Raw genomic sequence first — 17,696 nt, forward strand, 5'->3', positions numbered from 1 at the left:
GCCAACTGAGGAGCTATTTGACTAAGCAGGAGCAGCACCATGGTCAAGAAACCTGACAATGACCAGAAGTGTGCTGACCACGTCTACATTGCATCCAATAATGCCACTGGCAGAGGATGATGCTGTGGTTAGCCAGTCCTGATTGGTCCATTTAGGGCTGGGACACGGAACTTTACTTATTCCAAAAGAAATTAACAATATATTTTCAAACATCCAATTTATTTGCCATACTTCGACTTTTTTACAGTATGTTGATATATTCTAAGAGACATATAATTTCATGTTTCCATATAACTGCTGTGCCTTTCAACTGCCTTACACCATCGGCGGACTGTGGCCTGTACACCTGCATGGTAGAAATCAGGAACAGCACATACGAGCCAGAGTTTAGCAGCCTTCACAAGGAGTTACCATTGTCAAATCTTGTTCAATGAAGGAATTCCTGCAGTTTACCAGAGAGGTGGTAATAACAGGGTGTCAGTTCAGGGTGGTAGGATGGATGTTTCAGTGTTGTCCATCCAAGATTTGTGATCTCTATGGTGGTTTTCTAACTCACAAGTGGCCAGGTGTCATTAAGCAACAGCAAAATGTTGTGTTCCTGCCAACATTGCCGAACGCGACCTTTGAGTATGAAGTTCGAGTGTGGAGCTTTTCAAAGAGTGCCACATATGCATCAGACTTAAATAGTGATTGTGTGTGGCATTATATTCACAAGCTAAAGTCATTCTGATTAAAAAACATTAGCCATCACTTTTCCTGCCAAAGGCAGCGTTTTGAATTTCTTCTTCCATGGTGAGTTTGTATAAATGCCATTCCATCAATTGCCTTTTCATCTCCCATTCAAAGCGATGCAACTAGGTTTCATCTTCCATTGCTTTCTTGCAAGGAATTCACCTACAGAATTCTCATATGTTCCAAAACTACTACTTTTTTTGTAATACATCAATATTTTTGGACTCTACGTGGCACAAATCTTTTCCAACTTCAACTGTCTCAATATTCTGCACACACTCACTTCTCGTATTCTCATTCGGATTAACAGTTTGTTCACTGTTGTGCATCTGTCAGCCAAAACTACATTGTGAATACACTGCACACTGTCAGGAGTCTGTGGAGTGTTCGGTGTCTGAGCATGGATGGTCCCTAGTATTGAGGTGCCCACTTTCTCCAGATAATGTGCTTGCCCAATGACTGACTATACTGTGATCTACAGCATCATCTTTGTACACCTTTTTCAACTTCTTCTGAATGATTGATTCAGACGAACTTCAAATCCACCGGCCACCTTGACAGAGTGTTACAACAGGCTCACTTGGGGAAACGGATTGAATTAAGTTTGATTACAAGCAGGAAGAGAGCTCCTACAATATCCATGAATAGCAAAGATGTAGAACAAAAGTTGGAGTTTTGAAAAAAAAATAGTATGGATCTCTTTTTGAGTGACCCTCATTATAAGTAACTGCGTTCATAATGGGTATTAAATGCAGGAAGTTGGTTTCAATGCACACTTCTGCAAGCTCATCACTGATTGGCTGTCAGTTTATGGCCTTAGTATCACAACTTTGCATTTTCTGACCTACAGCTATTAGGAAAAGCTTTTGACCTCTACCCTGCTTTGAATTTATTATTATGGTTGTTAATCTCCACTCTGCATATCCTTCGGAAACTGCTTTTCCAACTACTTCTGCAATATCAAGACATAAATGGAACATGGAGGCAACTGTCAGGCTTAATCAAAGTTGTGGATTGATATTTAATAACAGGCTACGTACCTCGGAGTATCCTCTCTTCGTGGCAGCGCATGAAATCCCATATCCTGAGGGTGCCATCGTCAGAGCAAGTCACAAACTTGTGGTCCGTCGGACTGAAGCTAAAGTTCGAGCGGGGGGAACAGACAAAACAAAAAAAGCACGTGATACAAACATATTCTGCCTCATTATGTCAATAGATAAAGGAAGTAAACAGCAAAATGAAAACTGGAGGATATTGTTTCTGTTTGAGACAGCCAGTGCTAGTGCGCGCACATCCAAACACAAACGCGCAGGTGCACGCACACACGCGCGCGCGCGCCCACACACACACACACACACACACACACACACACACACACACACACACCACTCTCTCTCTCTCTCTCTCTCTCTCTCTCTCTCATCCTCTCTCTCTCTCTCTCTCTCTCTCTCTCTCTCTCTCTCATCCCTCTGTCCTGAAATGAGGTGCACATCTTATTAAAAGTCAGTCATTACAGCATGGGAACAAATTATAAAACTTTATTTTAGTTATTGACTTTTGTCCAGCCAGCTCATTTTTACAGATCATCAATAAATGTTACAGATCATTGCTATTACAGAACGCCCCCCCCCCCCCCCCCCACACACACACAAATGGGATGCATTGTACTGGTGTTGCATGTGGGTGTGTGTCCCATCATAGTTTCTTTTCGAAATAACATGTTAGGCACCAGTACACGTGTCCCCAACAAACGTTTTAGAGATGGGTGAAAGAAGTCACCATGTGTATTACTCAAAAATGGAGACACAGTTAATTTCATATAAAAATACAATGCAGGCTTTCATGGCCAGTATTTCTATTCTTCATGAGATTGGTTATATAAGCCTTGATGATGATGATGATGTCTCATACTCTGAGGAGTGTAGGGGACGATGCGAGAGACCCGCACCGCCGACTAGGCAAGGTCCTAGCGGAGATGGTTTGCCATTGCCTTCCTCCGACCATAATGGGGATGAATGACTAGATTAGATTAGATTTACTTTCATTCCAATTGATCTGTAGAGAGGAGGTCCTCCAGGATGTAGAACATGTCAGAAAAACAACAATACATGTCAAATATTTACAACTCAAACAAATAAGCTAATGTACCATTCCACAGGTCCCAAGTGGCATGGTCATCATTTTTTAATAATGCTATATGAAAGAATCATTTTACAAATACTAATGCACTGAATTTAAAATAAAAAAGTTTTTTATTTATTTACACGGTAATAAACGTGTATTACAACTACTATTTGCAGAGATTTAATGACTTCCACATCATAACATCAACAAGCAAACATGAAACTTTAAATGTTTTTGAACATCATGGCTTTGTGGGGATAAAAGGAGGCAGTACACAAAGTTTCTCAGTTTGCCGAACTGGCACAAATTGTGGCTTTCGCATCTCCCAGCCATTTCGTAACAAATATTTCTTTCCTTTCTCCAATCACAAATGTTTTTAACCCTTTTGCAGCTACTGGCATTCAGGTATGTCTGGCAGGCGGAAAGTCTAGGTGGCTAATGGCATTCATATACGCCCAAGTTAGGGAGAAGATAAACATACACATTAGAACGGCTACTTACTGTTTTCTGCATTTCTGACAACAATGTCATTATCTGGTTTTCTTTGTAATGTAAGAAAGAGCTATAGTTTTCACCTCCTCTTGGCCCTTTCTGCTTACGAGTCTGACATTCGGCCAGTCATCTTTTCGCTTCTGATGAGACGACAGCGTTTGCGCACGTAGCCTTTGCCATGTCGGGACACAATTTATCGCACAAGGAAATCACGGGTATTCTAATGAATAGTAGCGACGAAGACTGTAGTGATAGATGATGATGATGATGACATAACAACACCCAGTCATCTCAAGGTAGGGAAAATACCTGACCCCGCCAGGAATTGAACCCGGGACCCTGTGTGCAGGAAGCGAGAACGCTACCGCAAGACCATGAACTGCAGACATATATGCCTTAGGCTGTGTTATAAGGTCACCCTCTGAGGTTGTAAGGCACATTGGTAAATTTTCAAACTCAAAATTTTGGACATGGATAAATTAATGGAACCACAGGCTGTTCAGAGTTTCAGTAGTGATAGGTAACATTTGACCAAGACAGGGAAAGAATACAACAGAAAATTAATGTGTAACTTTGAGAGATGAAAAAGGGAAGGCAGCAGAATCAAACATACATAAAGACAAAGCCCAATAGAAATTATTGGATAACACACGAGTCACTCAATTCAACTGACGAAAAGAAGAGGAAATATAAAAATGAAGCAGGTGAAAGGGAATATAGACATCTAAAAGTGTGTTACAGAAAGTGCAGTTTGGCTCAGTAGGAATGGTTGGATGACAAATGCAAGGCTGCAGAAGCATGCATAACTAGGAGAAAGATAGATGCCACCAAGAGGAAAATTAAAGAACTCTTTGGAGAAAGGAGAAGCTGCACTATGAACTCCGACACAACCCAGTACTAAGTAAAGAAAGGAAAGCTGAAGAGTGGAAGGAGTATGTAGAAGGGCTACAAGGAAAATTAACTTGCAGATAATATTATAGAAAGGGAAGAAGAAGTAAATGAAGATGAGATGAGAGATATGATACTGTGAGAAGATCTTGACAGGGAACCGAGAGGCCTAAGTGGAAATAAGGCCCCTGGACAAGACGACATTCCCCCACAATTACCGATGTCCTCGGGAGAGCCAGATGTGAAAAAACTATTCCACCTAGTGTTCAATATGAGGCAGGGAACATAACCTGAATTAAAGAAGCAAGTGTGAAGACTGCTGAACCAGCAGTTCAATAAGTCATGGTTGCAAACTACTGGCACACTTTATTTACAGAAGAATGGAAAAAAACTGGTAGAAGGCAGTCTCAGGGAAAATTAGTTTTGGTTCTGGAGAAATGTAAGAACATGAGAGACAATACTGACCAATGACTTACCTTCGAAGACAGATTAGAGAAAGTCGAACTTATATTTATAGCAAATAAAACTGTATGGTTCCAGAGATCTTCTCCAGTCTCAAACATCTATGATGTATATATGCAGACAAAAGTGATAAGTGAAAATTTGTACCAAAGCCAGGATTCTAACTCGGGTCTCCTGTTCACTAGGTGGATGTGCTAACCATTATGCCAGCTTGGCACAGAGGCTTTGCACAACTGCACAGATTACCCTAGCACGTCTCCCTCATCAATCCAAATTCCCATTCATGCCTTAGCCCACTTGCCACTCCGTCTAAACTCAGAGGCTCTGCAGCTGTATTGGAATAACATCTCAACATCAAATGTAGCACTTCACTTGATTAAAGTACTTATGACTGGGTTTTAGGCAGGATCCTCCATTTCATTTGATGCTGAGGTGCTATTCCAATACAATTGGAGAGCCTCTGTGAAGGTGTTTGAGTTTTGGGGGAATACCAAGTGGTAGGTAAATATGGACTGAGGGTAAGGAATGAAAGATGAAGCCACCTGGTAGAATTTTGCACAGAGGTGGAAGAGGCCTGGAGACACTGGAAGGTTTCAGATAGATTATATAATGGTAAGACAGAGATATAGAAACCAGATTTTAAATTGTAAGAATTTTCCAGGGGCAGATGTGGACTCCGACTACAAGCTATTGGTTGGGACCTGGATAAACTGAAACAACCAGAGGTTGAAGAGAGTTTCAGAGAGAGTGTTAGGGAACAATTGACAAGAACGGGGGAAAGAAATACAGTAGAAGAAGAATGGGTAGCTTTGAGGCATGAAATAGTGAAGGCAGCAGAGGATCAAGTAGGTAAAAAGATGAGGGCTAGTAGAAATCCTTGGGTAACAGAAGAGACAATGAATTTAACTGAAGAAAGGAGAAAATATAAAAATGCAGTAAATGAAGCAGGCAAAAAGGAACAAAAACCTCTCAAAAATGAGACCAACAGGAAGTGCAAAATGGCTAAGCAGGGACAACTAGAGGACAAATGTAAGGATGTAGAGGCATTTATCACTAGGGATAAGCTAGATACCGCCTACAGGAAAATTAGAGAGACCTTTGGAAAAAAGAGAACTACTTGTATGAACATCAAGAGCCTTGTATCAATATCAAGAGCTAAGATGGAAAACCAGTTCTAAGCAAAAAAGGGAAGGCAGAAAGGTGATGTACTTCAGGGCAATATTATTAAAATGGAAGAGGACATAGATGAAGATGAGATGGGAGATATGATACTGCATGAAGAATTTGACAGAGCACTGAAAGACCTAAGTTGAAACAAGGCCTTGGAAGTAGACAACCTTCCATTAGAACTGCTGATAGACTTGAGAGAGCCAGCCCTGACAAAACTCTACCATCTGGGGAGCAAGATGTATGAGACAGGTGCAATAGCCTCAGACTCCAAGAAGAATATATTAATTCCAATCCTAAAGAAAGCAAGTGTTGACAGGTGTGAAAATTATGTAACTATCAGGTTAATAAGTCATGGCTGCAAAATACTAACACAAATTCTTTACAGACGAATGGAAAAAATGGTAGAAGTCATCCTTGGGGAAGATCAGTTTGGATTTCGTAGAAATGTTGGAACACGTGAGGCAACACTGACCCTACGACTTATCTTATGAGATACATTAAGGAAAGGCAAACGTACATTTCTATCATTTGTACACTTAGAGAAAGCTTTTGACAATGTTAACTGGATTACTCTCTTTCAAATTCTGACAGTGGCAGGGGAGCAAAAGGCTATTCACAATTTGTACAGAAACTAGATGGCAATTATAAGAGTTGAGGGGCACGAAATGGAAGCAGTGGTTGAGAAGGGAGTGAGACGGGGTTGTAGCCTATCTCCAATGTTATTCAATCTGTATATGGAGCAAGCAGTAAAGGAATCAAAAGAAAAATTTGGAGTAGGAATTAAAATCCATGGAGAAGAAATAAAAACTTTGAGGTTTGCCAACGATACTGTAATTCTGTCAGAGACAGCAACGGACCTGGAAGAGCAGTTGAATGAAATGGACAGTGTCTTGAAAGGAGGATGTAAGATGAACAACAAAAGCAAAGCGATGGTAATGGAATGTAGACGAATTAGATCAGGTGATGCAGAGGGAATAAGATTAGGAAATGAGACACTTATCGTAGCAGATGAGTTTTGTTATTTGGGCAGAAAAATAACTGATGATGGTCGAAGTAGAGAGGATATAAAATGTAGACTGGCAATGGCAAGGAAAGTGTTTCTGAAGAAGAGAAATTTGTTAACATCGATTATAGACTAAGTGTCAGGAAGTCTTTTCTGAAAGTATTTGTATGGAGTGTAGCCATGTATGGAAGTGAAACACGGACGATAAATAGTTTAGACAAGAAAATAGAAACTTTCAAAATGCGGTGCTACAGAAGAATGCTTAAGATTAGATGGGCAGATCACATAACTAATGAGGAGTTACTGAATAGAATTGGGGAGAAGAGGAATTTGTGGCGCAACTTGATTAGAAGAAGCGATCGGGAAGGGATCAACAACCTAGTATTGGAGGGAAGTGCGGAAGGTAAAAATTGTATAGGGAGACCAAGGCATGAATACACTTAACAGATTCAGAAGGATGTAGGTTGCAGTAGTTACTCGGAGATGATGAATCTTGCACAGGATAGAGTAGCATGGAGAGCTGCATCAAACCAGTCTCTGAACTGAAGACCACAACAACAACAACAACAACAACAACAACAACAAAGAGGGCTGATGCATGAATGGGAATTTGGATTGAGACACTTTGAGGAGGGTAGTCTGTGCAGTTGTGTAAAGCCATTGAGCCAGGATGGCATGGTGTTTAGTGAATCTGCCTAATGAGCAAGAGATGCGGACTTGGTATAAATTTTCATTTATTACTACAGTCTGCATATTATATAAAATTCAATGTTTGTTTGTTTGTTCATTTTTTTATGTACTGCCATGCTGTTCATGTGATTGCCATAAAACTTTGTGTACTTATTGCTTACGCTTGTGGGAAGGTTACAGGTACAGTGCAATGAACTTATGCGGGAGTAAGCACCATGTACCTATCAAATGGGTGGGTGTGGACTAAAAACAATCATAGCTCATGAGGCGTGAATTCCCACACTGTCACATCCTTCATAACAGAATGAGAGTACTTAGTGTCTTTCAACAAACTTCACACATAATTTCACATCTTTATGAAAGTTTTTCTCACTCACAACCCCCACAAAACAATGAAAGGAATGAAGTTCATCGCTAACTACATTTCTGCTAGCCATGCGGTAAAACTGCCGCATCAGGGATGACATTTTAATTCTTTAGTTTTTTACTACTAAATTTATTCATAACAGATTCTGCACACAGTATTCACAAATACCACTGAATGTACCAGCAAAATCATATCATTGTACGACACATACTTCATGAGACATAAAGTCACATGCACTGAGACTCCTCCGGAGGTAGTGCCCTAGCCATTGCAAAAAAAAAAAAAAAAATTTACACTGAGGTGTGTAGAAAACAGCCACATCATGCCTGATGTTGCAATTTATTATGTCTTTACTACCAACTCTACTCACAAAAAATTTTACAGACAATATAAAAATTTACCTCTAAATGCTCCTGCAAAATTATATCATTCTATGACATATTCTTCAGGAGATATGACTTCATAAACATTGAGCTGCTTGAAAATGAGACTGCAGGGCAAAATTCACTACAGATACAGGTGAAATATATGTACAAATATGTGCGACATATGTTAAATATAGTGAAAATATATGACGTGCATACTATGGCAAAGTTGCTGGAAAAACCTCCTAAACTCCTGGAATAATTTCAACCACACTTGGTGCATATAGTACTTAGTATCTGGGAAGACTTGTTGTGGTGGTAAGAACCACCTGCCTGCTATTGTGGTTGGGGATAAAGTGGAGTGGAGGAGATGGAGAAAGGTAGGTGGAAGGACGAGATGGACATAGATAGTGAGGAGGGAGTGGACAGAGAGAGGAGGATGAGGATATGGACAGAGAGATGGGAAGAAGGTGATTAAAAGAGAGGGGGGGGGGGGGAGGAGATTGAATTCAGGAGGGGGGGAGGAGTTGTTAGGAGATGGACTTAAGATAGGGGAAGATGAACTTAGAGAGAGTAAGAGGAGATGGACTTAGAGGCAGGAAGGAGGTGATGGACAGTAATAGGGGGAGGAGCAGATAATCAGTGGTGTGAGGGGGGGGGGCAATCAGGTGGACAGAGAGAGGGGGGGGGGAGGATCAGATGCACAAGGAGAGGACAGGAGATGGATAGGGAGGAGGACAGGAAGAGATGTACAGAGAGGGGAGAGGAAATGGACTGACAATAGCTTGGAATAAACATATACTCAGGCAATTCTGGGTATCCAGCTAAGCTAGTACATTATTATTATAGTTTCTGTAAATTTGGAGAAAGCTTGTTCACTGATTTAACTCTTCGAAATACTGAAGGTAGCAAGGATAAAATAAAAGGAGTGAAAAGGTATCTACACCTTACAGAAACCAGATTTTAGTTAGAAGAGTTGATGGACATGAAAGGGGTAGATAGAGAATGGTGTGAGGCAGGGTTATAGGCTAATCTTGGTGTTATTCAATCTGTACATCAAACAAGCAGTAAAAGAAACCAAGGAGGTACTTGGAAAAAGAATTAAAGTTAAGGGAGAAGAAATAAAATCTTTCAAGGTTTGATGATGACACTATAATTATGTCAGAGACAGAGGCAATATTCACCATTAAAATTGTTCTCTGGCTACTACCATATCATGTGATTAGCCTGATTCTATCTTACGTATTGTCAAGTGTCATGATTGTTGTGTTAATACTAATTTTATAAGAATAAGTACTAATGGTTTGAACAGTGGAAGGAAAGAATGCATATACGTGTGGATTTAAATGGATCTTACTTTGGAAATGACCATTTTTTGATGCATACATATAAGAACACAAACTCGTGGCCCAAGTCCTGTTTATTTTATGTCAAACCACATATACACAGCACAAAAACATGTACGTAGTAAACCGCTTGTCCATTGTCATGGAGCTGATTGATTTTGATGTTACAAGAACAAGTTTAAGATTTAAAAACAGTCAAGCAGTATTATGCCATGAAACACAGTTCCTGAATAATGCAAACTCCCTGGTTCCTTTTGAAAAATCTCAAATAATGCATCTATTTTTAGTGTCCCTACTGCATCTATGACTCACTCCCTCCCCCCCCCCCCCCCCTCTCTCTCTCTCTCTATAGCTTTTCAAATTTGCAAGTCTCATGTGTTACTAGGATATTCTTGATAAGCAATTTGACTCATTATCTCAAATCCAGAGTGATGTTTCTCCTTTATTCCTGATTATAGATTTGTTCTCAACAGTGATTCCTTTCTGTAGCATCTGTATATCACCGTTTTGGTACACACTTGTATCTGCTCCTAGAAATCTTTTCCCAACAGTATATAACTGCAGTCATCTTTAATAATGAACATTGGACAGAAATGTTTGAAAAAAATTTGTAGTTTGCACGAATTAACATTCTTATATTTACAGGAAAGACTACCAAGACACTGAGAAGGCAAGAAATGAAGATATTTTTTAACAAGTTAGAGATACACACACAAACTAATGGCAGTATTTACAAACGTCAACAAAGTTCAACAGAGTTTGATAAAATGTACAAAAAATAAAAGTGGACACTGATTAAAAACTTCATCTGCAAGGCTTTTCCTATCAAACTTAGTCCTTATCTTCAGTCATGATACTATGAGGAAAAGGGAAGAGGTATTCAAAGTAGAAATTACAACAGAAACATTGATAACTTTTATTCTTTTTTTGCAAACAGTTTTGAGTTGCCTTTAACAAACTTATTAAGTAAGTACTGTTAAAAAAAGAAAGTGATGAATGTGAATGACGAGCAGGATGACACAGTACATGAAGCATGCTGTTTGAAACTATATACAGGGGGAACATTAATAAAACCAACAAACTACAGACAGATTCCTAACTGGAAATGGAAGGAGAAAAGCTCATATGAACATGTGTCTGGAAATGCATCATAGCCATGGAGATGGCACTGACAAATGACAGTTCCTCTGGCCACATGGCATGTGTTGCAGGCTGTGTGATTGACAAAGCATGCTGTAAGTTGCAGAATAGTCTGGTATTCGTGTCGGGACCAAGCTGAGATAGTGTTTGTGTACGGCCAAGACGATGGAAAGTGTGGAGAGCTAGCACAGCTATACTAAAACAAGTACCCTCACATACACCAAGCACATTACACAATATCTAAAGCCCTTTTTGGGAGTTTGGATAATCACGGGTCCTTTAAGACAGATGAATATGCAGAGAGGTGGTGGACTGTGCATACAACAGATTTGGAGGATCGGGTTCTGCAGGATATTGAGATGAACCCTAGTCCCAGCTCGAGACAAATGGCCCACCAACATGGTGTAAGCAAAGTACAATTGTGTGTCTCATGCATGACAACCACTACAATCCTTATCACCTACAATCCCATGGAGGTCACTTTGAAGATCTGTACTGCATCACATGGATGTGATGCAGCTCTGTACTGTGCCTGTGTTCTGGAATGATTTGTTGTCACTGCAGGCACACTGTCCATTTCCAGACACCTGTTCATAGGAACTCTTTTTTTCCCCTCCATTTCCAGTCAAGAATCCATCCCTGCACTTTACCAGTAAAAAAAAGTTGTGAAATACAGTGTATACAGCAAACAGATTTGTGGGAATGAAATATAGACCTTGGAAATGGCATGCACGCAAGCGTGCGCGCCACACACCAACCATTGGCAGGTATGCAATGGATTAGAGCAGCAATTCTCTGTGACAAGTAAAATGGCATGACTGTGAAGGACACGGAGATGATGTACACTCATGTGAGATAGTGTTATCAGCATATGACAAGAGTTTGAAAGAGGACTCATTCTGGATCTCCATTTGACTGGCTGGTCAGATCGTGCAATATCCAGATTTGTGGGGCATTCAGATGCGAGAGTGGTCTGATGCTGGACTGCATGAGAATGTCAGGGTGAGCATACCCGTCACCTAGGTTCCCAGCTACCACATCTGACCACCACGAGGGAGGATCCCCATATTATGAACCCTTAAACATCTGTGCCGGCCATTGGAGAGCGAGTAATGGACTCCCTGCAACATTCTGTGCCATCCCACTTCATCGGTCAGACACTAGTAGCAGCCACAGTAGGGAATTACTGTTTCACATTGACATCACAATACAAATGGCTATGTCTGGCACGGTGCTGTAACTGGGAAGTAGGGGCTGCTGACAAACAGCGTCACACTGCGTTTGGCGATGAATCGCAGTTCTGCATTGCCTTGGGTCACCATTGTAAGCGAGTATGGCAGTGACCTGGGGAGAGGCCCCTTCTTGCAACATTTCAGAGAGGCACACCAATGTTATTACTGGGGTCGTGCCACGAGGAGCAGGGCTGTTAAAAAAATATCGTTATACCTATATTTTTTCCACAAAATATTGATATCGAGGGCTGAAATTTTTATTTTATGTTATACTTTCTTCTCAACTTTTGGTAAATATTTGAAATTGTTCTTTTAAAATTGTAGTAGAACATAATATTATTTTCACTTTGTGAAAGAGTATAACTACTTTTTGAGCTTTCATCATGTCCAGTCCTCCTCTTTGACTGTGTAAAGCTAGTTTGGGTGGCATAAAGAAGAAGTCTGATTGCACTGGGGGGGGGGGGGGGGGGAAGGCGAGGGGGAGGGGGGTTTGGGGGGGGGGGCAGTGTGAGTGGAATAATGAGATTTTCAATGTGAAGAAATAGCACACCAGCTGTGTTAAAAAAAATTTTTTTAACACGATTAGAGTGCTATTTCTTCACACCAGCTGAAAACGATGAACAAAAGTCTAAACGACAAGATTGGCCTCCGCAGTGGGTGGAGACATGTGAGGGGAATGCTGACATATTCGCTGCTTGGCACTACCAGCAGAAACTGCAACGTTTAACTTCACCACGCAATTTTGACATTACAACTGCTAGGTCACTGCATAAGCAGAAATGAAAGAAGAGGGAAGTCGACATGAAGTGTTCCAGACAAATCTAATATGGGACGAAACCAAACACTGGACCCATCAAGCACCTCTTACTGCGCCACTTTTATGCTGTTACCACTGTTAGCAAAGTGGCTATTGCCAAGGGTGAAGTGCATCGTTTTCCTTTCAATTCTTGCTCTAAAGGGGGTGGGCAGGCTGCTAGCTTGTTGATGTACAGAGTATCTAATAATAAATCAAAACTTAAATATACAGCTCTAAAACTGGCAGTATATTTACAATCTGCAGCCAATATTCTGTCCGTCGATATATCGATACTTTTTTTTCAGTATGTCAAGGGCTGATAATGATACTTTTTTTTTTTATTATATATATTGATACATTGGATTCTCGATATTTTTAAAAATATCTACAGTCCTAGGGAAGAGCCATCAGGTGTGACATCAGGTCATGGCTGGTAGTGACTGAGGGGACTCTTGAAAACATAACAGTATATCATGGGCATCCTGCATCCGCATATAGTATCTCTCATGTGACAGTATTGTTGTGCCATTTTTCAACAGGACAATGTTATTTCACACGTCTTTATAAACTGTCTCCATCATTTCACACAGTGTCAACATGTTTTTTTTTTTCTCTCTCTGTTTATGATGTTAAGGTGCTCCATTGACCAGCAAAATCGCCAGATCTGTCCCTGATACAATGTAGGTGAATAGCTCTGGATGCCAACTTTGTACCAGTGTTTGAATCCAGATAATCGAGAACTAATTACAACAGTTGTGGGTCAGCTAGCCTCAGGAGAGAATACAACAGCTTTATGAGACCCTTTCCACTTGAACTGATGCCTGCATTCAGAACAGAGGGTATGCAAAGGCATTCTGGTAAGTGGACTCATGGTGCCAAGTTCTTTGTAAATTCGACACAAATTTGTAACCACTGAAATATCACACACCCTCTCAATCTGTTAAGTTTCATTTTGTTTCCTCCTCTCCCTCTGGGTGCTTCACAGTTTTTTTTTTTTCTTTCTTTTTTTTTTTTTCTGGCAGTGTAGAAGCACGACACGGAATAATCCTAAAACACAGAGGCCTTTTTATGAGACTAAAACACGGTGAAAGAGGAAGTAGGATTTGTACAAGCAAGATAAGCCTGACAAAGTCCATCAAAGTTTTTATTACGTACCAGTTACAATGTTCAACAGATTGGTGATACAGAAATGGATGAAGTGCATGTCAAACATCTTAAAAAATGAAAAGAAGTGTTAAGGAGTTATCAACTTGCAAGTCACAGGATATGGAACTGCACCAGCAAGGCTGGCAGAAATATTTAACAACATGCAGTTGAATCTCGAGTTTCAGGATTTTTGGACGTTCCTCCATAAAGGCAAAGAAGATTCTAAAGAAAAGGAAAAGGCACTCAAAAGTCTAGAACAGCAGAGACACACAATACAGTCCAGAATTTAGCAATGAACATTGCACAGACAGACACAATTCAAGTTTGACAGTTCTGATAATGATGGTCAATAACCCAGAGATAAGAGCTAAAATCAGACGAAATACTGGGGAAACAAATACAATAGTTGAATTCAAACAAAAGAAAAGGTAGTGAAGATGGAGAAGGGGGATTTGATGAACGGGACAAGAAAAGACGTGAAAATAAAGAGAGAGAAACATTTTGAAAATGTGTAAAATGACTGTAGAAAAATATCTCAAGGAAATTAATGAATTTGTTGGTGTGTCCTGCATTTATTCTCAACATTAACAACGAACATATGCAAAACAGACAAGTTACAGAAAAACTTGCATTTGAAAGCCAATCCTCGCTTCCTTACGAAAATCATTACCAGTAGTAACAGCTGGTGCTATAATTGTGTTACAGAGCAGGAATCAGTACAAATGAAAAATTAATATTCATCACTTTCCAAAACAGTAAGTGAGGGATGTCCAACACCAGACAATGATATGTTGTTGTTGTGGTCTTCAGTCCTGAGACTGTTTTGATGCAGCTCTCCATGCTACTCTATCCTGTGCAAGCTTCATCATCTCCAAGTACCTACTACAACCTACATTCTTCTGAATCTGCTTAGTGTACTCATCTCTTGGTCTCCCCCTACGATTTTTACCCTCCACGCTGCCCTCCAATACTAAATTGGTGATCCCTTGATGCCTCAGAATATGTCCAACCAACCGATCCCTTCTTCTGGTCAAATTGTGCCACAAACTTCTCTTCTCCCCAATCCTATTCAACACTCCCTCATTAGTTATGTGATCTACCCATCTAATCTTCAGCATTCTTCTGTAGCACCACATTTCGAAAGCTTCTATTCTCTTCTTGTCCAAACTATTTACTGTCCATGTTCCACTTCCATACATGGCTACACTCCATACAAATACTTTCAGAAATGACTTCCTGACACTTAAATCTATACTCGATGTTAACAAATTTCTCTTCTTCAGAAACGCTTTCCTTGCCATTGCCAGTCTACATTTTATATCCTCTCTACTTCGTCCATCATCAGTTATTTTGCTCCCCAAATAGCAAAACTCCTTTACTACTTTAAGTGTCTCATTTCCTAATCTAATTCCCTCAGCATCTCCCGACTTAATTCGACTACATTCCATTATCCTCGTTTTGCTTTTGTTGATGTTCATCTTATATCCTCCTTTCAAGACGCTATCCATTCCATTCAACTGCTCTTCCAAGTCCTTTGCTGTCTCTGACAGAATTACAATGTCATCGGCAAACCTCAAGGTTTTTATTTCTTCTCCATGGATTTTAATACCTACTCCGAATTTTTCTTTTGTTTCCTTTACTGCTTGCTCAATATACAGATTGAATAACATCGGGGAGAGGCTACAACCCTGTCTTACTCCTTTCCCAACCACTGCTTCCCTTTCATGTCCCTCGACTCTTATAACTGCCATCTGGTTTCTGTACAAATTGTAAATAGCCTTTCGCTCCCTGTATTTTACCCCTGCCACCTTTAGAATTTGAAAGAGGGTATTCCAGTCAACATTGTCAAAAGCTTTCTCTAAGTCTACAAATGCTAGAAACGTAGGTTTGCCTTTCCTTAATCTTTCTTCTAAGATAAGTCGTAAGGTCAGTATTGCCTCACGTGTTCCAGTATTTCTACGGAATCCAAACTGATCTTCCCTGAGGTCGGCTTCTACTAGTTTTTCCATTCGTCTGTAAAGAATTCGTGTTAGTATTTTGCAGCTGTGGCTTATTAAACTGATTGTTCGGTAATTTTCACATCTGTCAACACCTGCTTTCTTTGGGATTGGAATTATTATATTCTTCTTGAAGTCTGAGGGTATTTCGCCTGTTTCATACATCTTGCTCACCAGATGGTAGAGTTTTGTAAGGACTGGCTCTCCCAAGGCCGTCAGTAGTTTCAATGGAATGTTGTCTACTCCGGGGGCCTTGTTTCGACTCAGGTCTTTCAGTGCTCTGTCAAACTCTTCACGCAGTATCGTATCTCCCATTTCATCTTCTTCTACATCCTCTTCCATTTCCATAATATTGTCCTCAAGTACATCGCCCTTGTACAGACCCTCTATATACCCCTTCCACCCTTCTGCTTTCCCTTCTTTGCTCAGAACTGGGTTTCCATCTGAGCTCTTGATGTTCATACAAGTGGTTCTCTTATCTCCGAAGGTCTCTTTAATTTTCCTGTAGGCAGTATCTATCTTACCCCTAGTGAGATAAACCTCTAGTTTATCTTTTTAATGAAAAAGAAAGCATTTCATCAGAGTTTGTTCATAACAGTCAAGCTGTTACTCAGACACTTTATCTACACTTAATGAAGCTATGTTTCGTATGGTGTGAGATATAGAGCCAAGTGGTGATTTCTTGTTTAACGATGATGGTGTTTCAAATGGCTTGACATGACAAATGCACCCACCCTCACTCTGTGCAACTTTTAACCCCGCTTCCTAAAATCATGAGAAAAACATGCGTCTCACCTGACTTTGTTTACACATTCTCATTTCTTTTCAAGCTTTCAATGCTGTACCACCTGGTCTGGTGGTCTAGTGGTAAAGTGCACTCCTGGAAACTGAAAGGTCACTATATCAAATCCTGGATTCACCAACAGAAATTTTCAGTCTGCCTTTAATTTGTCCTTCACCTCTCTGTGGCATGCAGAGTTGCCAGGAATGACACACGTTTCAGATTCCACATTAAACTATAGGTTCCCTTTCCTTGTTTGGATAAACGAGGTACATTAGGTGCCTCCAAGTTGGCAAAGTGGTACCCAACTGAAAGAATTACACTTGAACCCAGATCCACACAAAATTATTAACACTGTACCACACCATAGATTTTTCATAAAGGTTGTAACAGGTTGAGTAGCTCCTCATACAATAATGTAGGGGAGTGGAAGACTTTTTTTGAGTGACAGAACCCAGTACATTGTGCTGGAGAGTAAGTGTTGGTACGAGACACAGGTGACACCAGGAGTGGCCCAAGGAAGTGTGGTAGGACTTCTGTTCTCCACATATGTAACTACCAGTTCAAAAAGAATAGGCAAATGACGACAGGCAAAGTTCATGCATTTGTACAAAAGATCGATGTGAAAAGCGTACGACTACCACCATACTTTACCAAAAGATCTTGCTGAGAACCCGAGAAAATTCTGGTCCTAAGTAAAACTGCTAAGCGCATTGACGGCTTCCATCCAGTCCCTCAGTGACCAGCCTGGTGTGGCAATAGCAGGTAGCAAAATGAAAGCTGAAGTTTTAAATTTCGCATTTAATATATCATTCAAGCAGGAGGACTGTACAAACATACTGTTATTTGACTCTCACACAGACTCCTGTATGGAGGGCATAGTAAAAGGCATCCCTGGCATAAAGAGCAACTGAAAGAGTTAAAAATAAATAAGTTGCCAAGTCCAGATGGAACCCCAGTTCCAT

At 40.3% G+C, this 17,696-nt stretch overlaps 1 protein-coding gene across 2 annotated transcripts in view; it reads right to left on the minus strand.

Moving 5' to 3' along the window:
- LOC126108925 (pre-mRNA 3' end processing protein pfs-2) overlaps positions 1–17,696 on the minus strand; it is a 175,317-nt gene that overhangs the window by 93,352 nt on the left and 64,269 nt on the right. For both annotated transcript variants that reach the window (XM_049914295.1, XM_049914294.1), the window contains exon 5: positions 1,773–1,870. In XM_049914295.1, the coding sequence (XP_049770252.1) occupies positions 1,773–1,870 (98 nt within the window). The remainder of the gene's footprint in view (positions 1–1,772; positions 1,871–17,696) is intronic.

The sequence above is a fragment of the Schistocerca cancellata genome, chromosome 11 (genome assembly GCF_023864275.1).
Source record: "Schistocerca cancellata isolate TAMUIC-IGC-003103 chromosome 11, iqSchCanc2.1, whole genome shotgun sequence".
Classification (NCBI taxonomy): Eukaryota; Metazoa; Arthropoda; class Insecta; order Orthoptera; family Acrididae; genus Schistocerca; species Schistocerca cancellata.